Source organism: Elephantulus edwardii, unplaced genomic scaffold (genome assembly GCF_000299155.1).
Source record: "Elephantulus edwardii isolate Elephantulus edwardi_28Jun2011 unplaced genomic scaffold, EleEdw1.0 scaffold00071, whole genome shotgun sequence".
In the NCBI taxonomy this organism is placed as follows: domain Eukaryota; kingdom Metazoa; phylum Chordata; class Mammalia; order Macroscelidea; family Macroscelididae; genus Elephantulus; species Elephantulus edwardii.
Window position 1 is genome coordinate 12,581,116 of NW_006399821.1, and position 12,124 is coordinate 12,593,239.

General features: G+C 39.1%; 1 protein-coding gene across 1 annotated transcript in view; it reads right to left on the bottom strand.

The window, feature by feature from the left end:
• F13A1 (coagulation factor XIII, A1 polypeptide) overlaps positions 1-10,173 on the bottom strand; it is a 302,545-nt gene extending 292,372 nt beyond the window's left edge. Inside the window, exon 1 of the mRNA XM_006888734.1 lies at positions 10,044-10,173. Within this exon, the coding sequence (XP_006888796.1) occupies positions 10,044-10,173 (130 nt within the window). The remainder of the gene's footprint in view (positions 1-10,043) is intronic.
• Between the last annotated feature and the right edge of the window lie 1,951 nt (positions 10,174-12,124).

The following is a 12,124-nucleotide window of genomic DNA, read 5'->3' on the forward strand; positions in this document are numbered from 1 at the left end:
CTGTTTCTTTACAAATTTCATATATTATTATTATGTATTATATATATGAAATTTTTAAAGAAACAGATATATATTATAGATTATAATAATATTATAATAATGTTGTTGTTGTGTGCCATCGAGTTGTTTGCGACTCATAGTCACCCTATGTACAAGAGCTCTAAACGCTGTTCTATCCTGTGCCAACCTAGCCATCTCAAACGCACTTATTCCCACTGTTCCAGTCACAGAATCGATCCATCTCATCGAAGGTCTTCCTGTCCTTCACCACCGCTCCACTCTGCCAAACATGATGTCCCTCTCCAAGGACCAGTCCCTCCTTGCAACATGCCCAAAGTATGTCAGACGAAGCTTCAGAATCCTTGATTCCAAGGAGCATTCTGTCTTCTAGGATTCCCATTTTTCTCAGAGTTAGCCATAGTTTCTTGTGATCCACACCATCAAATGTCTTTGCATAGTCAATGAAACACAGACAGATATCCCTCTGGGTTCAGCTAAGATCTAACATTGGCTATTATGTACCTAGGTTTTCTTCTCTTTCATTTTCCTTCCACCCTTCCATGTGTGATGCTTTTTTCTAAGCAGTGGTCTCCTTTGGCAACATACCCAAAATTAGTGAGACAGAGCTACAAAATCTGTGCTTCCCAGGAGCAACCTCTTTTCATCCTTTCCAGGAAAAATCTCTTTGTTCTCTTGGAAATCCATGGTATGTTCAATGCTCTTCTCTAGTACCATAACTCAAAGGTATCGATTTTTCTTCTATCATTCTTAGTCATTGTCTTGGATGTATAGCAAGTAATTGTGAAGATCATGACATGGATTTGGTACACTTCTGTCTCTAGAATGACATCATTGTTCTTTAGCACTCTAGAGAGGCCCCTGGACAGCAGATTTTCCCAGTGTAATTAATCTTTTTTATTTTCTGACTGATGTTGCCAAAATTGTTAACTGTGGACCTGAACAAGGTGAAATTTTTATCAATCTCGATCACTTCTCCATATACCATGCTGCCAATTGGCCCAGTCATGGCACTCAGGAAGTCATAGACAATGTCATGAAAAATCATGGTTGAAAACAGCAAGCACATATTGAAGACTATACAAAGGCACAAAAAATTGTGTTTAACATTGAAAAGAATGTCAATCCCAGAACAACTGATTCTGTTCATGCAAAATCTAAACTTGGCCAGGAAGCAGTGATCAAAAGAGAGCAAGGAAACACTGCATGGTTCAAAATCAATAAAGAAGTGTATCAAGGATGCACTCCTTTCTTTATACCTTTTCAATCTATATTCAGAAGAATGTGGCATCAGGATTAGAGGAAGACTTGTCAACAACCTGCATTATGCTGATGACATAACCTTTATTGTGGAAACTGAGGAGGACTTGAATCATTTACTATAGAAGGCCAAGAACTGCAGTCTTCAATATAGATTTCAGCTCAAAAGCAAGAAAACAAGAATTCTTACATCTGGGCCAATTGGCAGCATCACAATAAATGGGGAAGAAATTGAGATTGTTAACAATTTCAACTTATTCAGATCTGCAATTGAGACTCTTGGCACCAGCAGTTAGAAAATCAAAAGACAAATTGCTTGGGGAAAATCTGCTGTCAGGGACCTCTTTAGAGTGCTAAAGGTCAATGATGTCAGTTTAGGATGAAGGTGTAGCCAATCCAGGCCGTGGTCTTAGGAATTATTTTCTATGTGTCAGTGAGCTGGGCAATCATTAAGGATGACAGAAGAAGAATCAATGCCTTTGACTTGTGGTGCCAGATAAATGTAGTGAACATACCATGGACTGTGAAGAAAACAAACAGGCTTATCAGGAAGAGGTTGAAACCAAGTTTCTCCTTGGAGGCAAGGATTTTGAAGCTCTGTCTAATATACTTTGAACTTGCGGCCAGGAGAGGCTGGTCATCGTAGTAAGACATCGTGTTTAGAAGGGTGGAAGGGCAATGAAAGAGAGGAAGATCCTGGATGAGACTGATACAGTAACTGGGGTAATCAATGAGTAACTGGGGTAATCAATGTAGGTGTGTAGGAAAGAGTGAAAGTGACTGAGGATAGGGTAGGTTTCAGAGCCATTGTGCATAGGTTGCTATGAGTTGCGATTGACTCAAGGACATAACAACAAGAACAACTACTATGATAGATCTAGTTATTGTAAAATGAAGATGGTGTGTTGTTAAGTGAGGAAATGTATCAAGTGACCAAATATTTACTTGGTCTGGTACGCATGCATATTCTCCATAAATTATAGTAATTATAGTAGTCTCTATAGAGATTAAATCAATCCAAATAACTAATGAGCCACTTGAACTTCAATTTTCATACTCTTGAGACCAGAAGAAGTAGATGGTGCCTGGATATCACTGTTGACCACTCCAAAAGGGATCTTCATAGAAGATCTTGGGTAAAGTAGATAATATGTGGGAAAAAACTTGTTAATATAGTTTCTGTTAGGTGTCATTCTTATCATCTCTGACATACAAGGGCCTGTTATTACAATTACTGTGTCAATCCATCTTACTGAAGGCCTTTCCTTTTGTTGACACTCTGCTGTCCTGAGCATGATGTCTTTTTCCAAGAACTGACCTTTCCTAACAACACACCCAAAGTATATGAAAAGAGATTTCACCATCGTTCTCTCTAAGGTGCATCCTTGCCACACAAAACTAAAAAAAAAAACAAAACCAAAAAAGGGCTAAGCTTATTGGTCCAATTGAGAATGTCAGAACCGCTGAGACTATGGCCCTTTATCATCTTTCCAACTTGGAACAAGGCTTATCTTTGAAGCTCAACTTGCAGTAGTCTTTACTGGGAATTTGAACCACCAACTCCTTAGTTAACAGCCCAACAGATAGCACACTGTACACTAGAGTTCCTCAGCAGTTAGTAATTTTTCTTTGTGTAATCTTTAACAGTCCTCCTGAAAGTATATTAATAAGGGAAAAACATTTCCTTTTGAAGTAAAAGTGAAATAAGATATACACTAAGAGGCAGATTAGTTTAAAGAAACAACATTCCAGATTGTTGTCAAATGCATAAACTATACATAATGGTAACATGCAGACTAATTTCTTTTTAGAAGTAGAGTTATCTTCTTTTAAATGTAATCTCCTAATTGCTTTAGGGATTCAGTAGAGGCTGCCCCCAATACTAGCACTGGTAGTTCAGTGGTAGAATTCTCTTCTAGGTGTGAGACCTGGTTTTGAGTTCCACCCAATGTGTTTCATGCACAGTTACCACCTGTTTGCCAGTGCTATGATGTTAAACAGGTTTCAGCAGAGCCTCTGGAGGGAACTAGATTAGGAATAAATTCCTGGTAATGTACTTATGAAAATTATCCATTGAGAACTCTGTGGACCACAAGTGTCCAATCTACATAGCATTCATGGGATGGCACAGGACAATTCTCAAGTATAGTGTATGGGGTCACTGTGAGCCTGGAGCTGACTTAATGACAGCTACCAACAGTAGCCTCATATATCATGGCAGAAGATAAAGTTACCAATGTCATAGATTAAACATTTTCTTCTCTACTCATTCATTGTTACATCCCGACTGAGCCAAGCATTTGGGTCTGGTAATAGAAAAGACCCTAAAATAATCCTCATAAAATATGAGCAAAGATAAAAGTAAAACCATTCTTTCTATCATTCATTTTCCTTAATCATGCCCCTTCCCACCCAGTGGATTCTCAAAGACTTATTAAACTTGAATATTGATTTTCATTTGTTTATTGGTTTAATGAGACATCATTTTGGTAGCGAAAGCTATCGCATCATCCAGGCTCCATTTGGCACAAACAGGAGATGAATTTGCTGCTTCTTCCCAAGCCCACTTCCTGGCAAAACGCAGTAGCTCATTGCTAAGGCACTTTTTTTTTGGGTAGACACATTGTGGCTGGAAAGTTGGCAGCTTGTTCTTTCAAAGTGACAGCTTTCAAAAAGTCTACCTAACACAATGCAGCCTAATTCTAACGCATCAGAAAATGGATTGCTAAGGAAAAAAATCTCTCCTCATGAACCAACCGCCTGCCTTTTCTCCCACCCTTTCTCTAATAGGAAAAAAAGTGGATTATTTTTTCCCCGGGTTGTAAAAATATTCTATAGAGAAAGATTATGCCTGTCACAGATGGAATCTTGAAATAAGTTAAATGTTTTTGTTCATATTCTAGGAATTCCTTGGTGAATTAAATTCTCCATGCAATCTTTGGTAATATCATTACTGAACTGTGGGCATAGATATTATCTGAAAGGAACTAGGTTTATTTATTGTGAACAGAACTAGAGGATAATGGGCTCTTTTCTCCCTTTTCTTTTAGATTCCCAGAATATTAACGTATTATTAATTAGGATGGATGATTAATTTTTAAGCAGAATTTTTAACTGTTGCATCTTAATAAGATGCCTTGTTCCCTCAGTTGTTTCAGAAATGCTCACCTCCTTCAGAGAAAGCTAGAACAAGAGAAAGAAGAGAACACCTGCTCCAGTGCTTCCAGTCACGTGGCCAACTTCCTTAAGCAGTTGTCTCCACAGTCCCTCAGTTTAGGTCCCACTCCCCATTTTTTTTCTTTTCACTACAACTACCTTTAAAGAACATAATTTCTACTAAGCCATTTTTCAATTTAAAATCCCTCATAAGTCCCCTGTCATTTCCATAATGAAAGCCAGGTTCTTCAGATCTGCTGGGAACATGATCTCTGCCTATTTTTAAGATTATCTCCTCTTCTTACTAGTATACCGTACCTGCTATTTTTAAAAAAAATAAATAAAAGCTTTTCTTTCTTGTTCTTAAACTTGACATATACATCCCCTGTGTTGGAAGTGACCCTTCCACAGCCTGCAAAATTCCTATTCCCTTTTTAAGATTCAACTTAGATATCCTTTTATCACAAAGTCTTCTTTACCTTTTCCTCATTCCCTAACCACACCAATTTTAATTCCTTTTTCTGTGATTTCATGTTTTTGGTACAAATTTCTGTTTGTTTATTGCACTGAATTGTAACTATCATTTTTTTAAAATTTACCTGTTTTGTCATCTAGACAGACTTCCTTGAAGCCAGGGACTGGATTATTTATCTGTCTTTCCAGAGAGAACCTAGAACAATTCCTGATCCATAGTGGACAGTTAAGAAATATTTTTTCTTGAACTGACTTAAAGGAGAACTGAGCTCTGCCAGTAAAAGGTGTTATGTATTGTGCTGCTAACCATAAGGTAACACATTTGAACCCACCAGTTCCTCTGCAGGAGATGGCTGAACACTATCTCCCTGTAAAAATGCATGTCTGATTCAGGCCATAGTCTTTCTGATGTCTTACTATGCATCAGAGAGCTTGACAATGAATAAAGATGACAGAAGTATTGTTAACTTTGAGCTGTGGTGTTGGAGAAGGGCACTGAACATCCCATGGATGACCAAGAGAACAAACAGATATGTCTTGGAGAGGTTGCAGCCAGAGTGCTCATTGGAGGCAAGAATGATGAGGCTTTGCCTTATATACTCTGAGCATGTTGCTAGGAGGGCCTATTCCATGGAGAGGGACATGATGCTAGTAGGAGTGGAGGGTTGGTGAAGGAGAGGAAGACCTTCAACCAGGTGGATTGACACAGTAACTTCCACAATGGGCTCTTGTGTGTCAGGAAGTGTGAGCATAGCACAGGATAGAACAGGGTTCAAATCTTTTGTTCACAGGGTTGCTATGAGTTGTACTCGACAGCACCTAAGAACAGCAACAACAACCATCACAACAACAGAGATGCACAGCTTCAGGAAACCAATAGAGGTTTGCTATGAGTTGGAATGGACTCGACAGCAGTTGCTTTGGATTTTGGGGTTGGTGTGTGAAAAGAAGCCCTGGTTGTGTAGTTACTAATGTATCAGGCTGCTAAAAACAAGGCTGGTGGTTCCAATCCACCAGCTACTCTGCAGGAGAAAGTGAGGTAGTCTCCTCTCATAGAAAGATTTATATTCTGGGAAACCCAGTGGAGGTTGCCATCAATCAAAATCAACTTTTTGGCAGTGGGTTTAACTTACTTATTCTTTCAGCTCCCTTAGATGCAGAGAAATAATAATGCACAATAGGGTGCTTGATAATTAACTAGTTAATTAATGTACTTAGTTCTGATAAGGAAAGGAGGAAGAAAAGAATGCTCAGAAGGTACAAGACACTAGTAACCTGAAAACTACGATATTTAATTTGAATTTTATTTTGTAAAAAAAAAATAGAGCATGCTTTCCAATTTGAATTCATTGAATAGACTTAACAGAGGAGTATTGCCATTACTTCAAATGATCACATATTGTTAATAACACCAAATCAGACCAGCCTCAAAATATAAGCTATCTTCCAGAACATTATGTTTCTAGCTCAGCATAACCTTTGAAAGCAAGAAGGTTGTATAGAGATTTTTCAGAAACACTAATTGAGTATACAGAATAGTCTATTAGAAACTAATGCAAATCCAAACCATCTGGGAGAATCTCTCAGTACATTTCCTGAATACAACGGGGTTCAAATGGGGACATGAAGGATTGCTAAAATTGCAGAATGTCAAGTATCTCCATTGACTGACCAGTCCAAACTCTGAGGTTTTTGTGTCATCTTAAAACCATGATTTTAAAGCTTGTTGAGAAGTTGAGTGAAAGGAAAGGCAATATACAATACTGGGTTGATTAGATATTGTAACCAATTAATTACATTAATCAATCATAATTACCAAAGAATGATTGCATGAAAAACCAATACACTTTGAAAAATCTTCATTCAAGTTATAAAATGAGTAATAAAAAAATAAAAATTGCTATATAAGAAAGAACTCACATCAGTGTATATATTTTGAAGTACAACAAAATTTTAAGCAATTGATTCACCAAAGCTAAAAATTAAGGACGTTATATAAACACTGTTTATAAGTGTCCATGTACACACAGAGTTATTTCAAAAATTCCCGAACCAAACCCACTGCTATAGAATGAATTCTGACTTATAGAAGCCCCGTAGAGTCTCCAAAGCTGTACTTTTTACTGGAGCAGACTTCTACATCTTTCTTCCATGGGGTGACTAGTGAGTTTGAAGCATCAATCTTTGGGTTAGCAATCACTTTAACTATGACACCACAGGACCCGTGTGTGTGTGTGTATGTGTGTGTGTGTGTGTGTGTGTGTGTGTGTTACTAACAGGTGATTTAAAATGAATAACCTAAATCCTTTTCCTGTTCTTGCCTCTCTGACCTTTTTATTAGTCAAGAGGAGCTTAGTAAAGACTCATTATTGAGGGGAAGAAACATTACATATTAAATAATTTTATTTAGGGCTCTGTGTTCTTCAAAGACCAACTCAAACTCAAACCCAGTGATGTGTCATTTATTCCCACTCATAGCAATCCTCCAATGGGCTTCCAAAGCTGTCAAGCATAAATCCGTGTGTCACAGGAGATTTCCCATGTTTCTTCTATTGAGTCACTGGTGGGTTATAACTACTAGTGATTCGAGAAGGCAGAGAAGCTCAGTCTTTCAGTTAGCAGAGAAACTCAGATTATGTTACATTATCCTTTAATTGTTGTTGTTGTTGTTAGGTCCTATAGAGTCAAGTATGACTCAGAATAACCCCATGAACAACAAACTTGAATCCTGTCCAGTCCTATGCCATCCTCATCATCTCCGATACACTTGGGCCTGTTGCTGCATTCACCATGTCAATCCATCTCTTTGGGAGTCTTCCTCTCTTTTGCTGACCCTCCACCTTTCCAAGCCTCATATCCCTTTTTAAACCTCTCCCAGCAACATGTCCAAGATGTGAGAGATGAAGCTTCACTATCCTCCCTTTCAAGGAACACTCTGGTTGAACCTTTTCCAAGACAAATTCATTCTTTGGGCAGCCCATGTATTCAGTACTCTTTTCCAATACCACAATTCAAAGGCATCATTTCTTCTTCTGAGACCCTTATTCATTGTCCATGTGAGTTACAGCATAGCAAGTAATTGGGAAGACCAATAGCCTGAATCAGGTGCACCTTAGTCTTCAAACTGACATTGTTGCTCTTCAGTATTTTGGAGAGGTCTCTGATAGTGGATTTACCCAACTCAATACATCATCTGATCTCCTGACTTCTAGTTCCAATGGTGTTGAGGAAACAAAATACTCTTGAAGGTCTCTAGTGGTCAATGAACCAATTGCAAGATGTCACAGCTAGACATTTTCTTTGAAGAGAGGAGCTAATTCTTATGTTCTTTGGGCATGTAAAGTGACCTGGGAGAGGGAAGTATCTGGAGAAAGACATCATACTTGGTAAAATAAAGGGTCAAAGAAAATGAGGAATATTCTCAATGAAATTGATTGATCCAATGGCTGCAATAATTGATTGAAGCTCAGCAGTGATTACGAGGATGGACCATAAGTGGTCAGTGGTTCATCCTGCTGTACCATATAGTCTCTATAAGTTGGACCCAACTTGATAGAACTTAATAACAACATCATCAATAACATGCTTTCCTGTTGGCAATCGTGCATCATTGGTAGAATTCTTCCATTCCTTTGTGGATATTGTGTTTCTATTCTTAGCAATAAGTCTCAGGCTCAGAGAGTACTCATCTGTTAGTGGAGGTTTGCATGTGGCTATAATGCTGAACAGTTTTCAGTGGAATTCCCAGACCAAGATGGAGTAGGAAGAAAGGACTGCAGATCTGTATGTGAAAACCCATTGATACCCCTATGAAATATACTGGTCTGGTCCACAGAGGCTCCTGGGGATGGCATAGGACTGATCAATGTTTTATTCTTTTACCATGAGGCAAAGACAGCAGTTAATGACATTACCAATAATGACAATCAGAGCAAGATTCCTTCCACTAGTAGGGATGACTTGAGGAAAATATGATCAATTTAATTTAGTGCCAGAACGCCTGCATATCTAAATGCTTCTAGAATCATTATATGGAAATCTGAATTGTAGAGGAACTTGCAGAAGGGCTTCCCTGCTCAGGTGGTTCATATGCTCACTTCCATTGTTTTCTATCACAGTCAAAACTCAAACTCATTGCCAGGGAGTTGGGATCTATTCATAAATGATGTTCCAGGAGGCTATGAACCACAGAGGAGGAGTGTGCCCATCTTTCTCCCTTGTAGTCTGTGGTGAATCTGAAATGTCAAAAGAGTTCTATCCTTTAGGTTACCAGTGTAACTCCCTACAGATTACATCACTAGAGACTCAAGGCTTTATTTCTGGTGCTATAGGCCCAGTCCCCAGAACACATAGCACTTAGCTCATCTGTGTGAGAAAAATGGAATGAAGGCATGTTTACAAAATCTATACTCTGTCATTAATAATAAACTTATAATGACTCTAGGGCTGATGAATCATTCAATTCTCCAGTGATGAACTGACTATATTCATTCATTTTACAAATAACCATTGCTCACCCACACTGCCTGTGCCAGGGCCTTTTATGAATATGCTAGGATGTCACCCTTGACTGCCAAATTAATAATGACTGATGTTTTTCCCAAGTAATTCAATTAATGTCCCCTCCTTCCAAAAACAAGTAAAGATAGACAAGAATTTTTTTTTTAATTGACCTTTCTACTCAAGTTCTGGAAGCCTTTTGTTCTTATTGACAACATTATGCTCGTGCTTCATATTTACAGGTCTACAGGTTGTCCATGTTCCCCTAAGAAATAGAACTTCCTCTGAATGGTTCTCTCAATCATGCTACATTATGATACTATTCAATGAACATTTGTTGATCATGTACTATGTGCCTGATATGTGTCTTTCACTTGATCTTTATTATAACCTGTGAAGTAGATATAGCTTCTTTTGTGCTGATGGGAAAACCAAGGCATAGAGATCTTCTTCCATGACTTACTTGAGTCACTGGGTGAGTAAATGATAAATATGGAATAACAATCCAATTTTCTAACTCAGGGAATGGGACATTTTTAGCTACAATGAACATATTCTAGAATTTAGTAGAGGTAAAGAGGCTCACCTCAGGGCCCAGGGCCTGAGATGAGCCTGTATGAGATGGTACCACATACCTTGCAGGTTGACACCTCGGGGCATGAGGCCATGAAGCTCCAAGGTGGGGAGGTCATCTTCTGCAGCATTAGAGTTATTGAGTGGGACAGATCTCCTGCCTCCAAAGGTAGTAGTAGATGTTTCCGACATGGTGACGAGCTTCACAAACAACTTGAGGGAAGGGGTAAGAGGAAAGGAGGAAACGCAGAAAAGGACATGTGAAATAAATTACATTTGAAACAAGGATTCCAAAATAGAGACACAGACATGTCTGTTTGTGATAGAACTGGAGCAACACATTTCAGACTTTGCATAAATGAAAATTGAGACCTGGCAATGAAGATTAGTCTAATGATGGAATAGTTCCCCAAAGAGCTCAGAGAGATTTGGTGTTCATCCAAACATATGTAAAGCACAAGAAAGGGAGCTTATTCAAAGAAATAAGGAAATGTAAACAATTCTGGAGAGCAGGTTTTTTTGTTGTTGTTGCTACTCTTCTCAATCTCCCTAAACACATCTTTTAAGAAATGTTTACTGCCATAGGCATGTGCATGTGCCTGAAGCATATAGAATGGCTTTAAGAATAAACTCCTGTAATCATGTCCAAGCAAACGCTGTCGTCAAAAGCATTCATACGTGCAATTTAATTCAGTCCATGTTATTGAGGGCTTTGACTGGTATCACTGATTGATACTCAGCTACTAGCTAAAACTCCTTGGAGAAGGGCATCATGCTTTGAGAGGTGGTGGTGGGGGAATGAACAGGCACAGTGACTGCAGCAATGGACTTGAGTGTGTCAGAGATTGTGAAGTTTTTACAGGATAAGACAGGGTTCAGATCTGTTATTTGCAGGGTCACTAAGTCAACCTGATGGCACCTAACAACAACTAGTCAGAAAGGGAACTGCAGTGGCTTAGTAGGGAAGAAACTGTACTGCCAATTCCAAGGCAAGCTGTTCAAATCTACCAGCTGTTCCGTGGAAGAAAGATGGACGATGTCCTACAGTGCAATTTACTGATTCTGAAAACCTATTGGAGAGACAGCTATAAGTTGGTTCCAAATAGAGGGCAATTTGTGAAAGAGTGACTAACCTAAAGATTGGATGTTTGAGCCTTGGAAGAAAAGTCTAAATCTACTTTTGAAAAATTAGCCACTGAAAACATCCTAGAGTTCTCCTCTGACACACGTGGGGTGGCTGTGAGCCAAGCAGTAGGCCTACGTCAGGGAACCAAACACCCAGGATCTCCACCCTCAGGGCTTACATTCTAGTGTAGGTAGAGCAGGAGCCTGGAAATACTTCAGTCATTATGTAGGTAATGTGTTAGTGGTGAGGAATTGCTCTACCAAATCAAAGGCACATGGTTCAAATTCACCAGTCACTCCATGGGAGAAAGATGGGCAATTTCCTCCCAATTGAGAAATTTCCTCCCAGCTGGGTCAGCTATCTGTTGGTTCTTACTTGACAATACAAAACAACAACTACAGAGGAAAAATACAGTGGAACAGAGCATTGGAAATGCAGTTTGGAAAGTGAAAAGGAGGCAGACTGCAATGTTAAATGGGGTGGACAAGATGGGGCTGGGCATTGACTGTTTTTGGACTGACCTGGTCAGTGGTGTCAATATGGCTGTTGCTTAGGACTGCTTCCCCTTCCTTCGGGGCTTTGTGCAGGCTCGGGGCCAGTTCAAACACTACACACCTCATTCTCTATGCCCAGCTAATATTTGTTGACCAGCTGGCCCAATGAATGGAGACCTTGTTTAAGGACCCAACTGAAGCTTCCCCCCTTGATCACCTGGATGACCCAGTCATCATTCCTGGCTAATTAGCTGTTTTAAAAAATCAGGCACACACTCAACAGATGAAGAGTTGTTTGTGGAAAGGTAACTAGAATAAACTGTTCCAGAAATAGGTTGAAAAGGCAGCCTGACTGGACAGAAGAACCATTTCTAAGGTATTTGGTCTTATTAAGAGACAAGAGTTCTTTACAGAAAAAACTGTCCACATCTTTCCCATGGATTAGCTGGTATTTAGAACTGTTGACCTTTCTGTTAGCAGGCAAGCATCTTAACCATTGCAGCACCAAATCTCTTAAGATTTA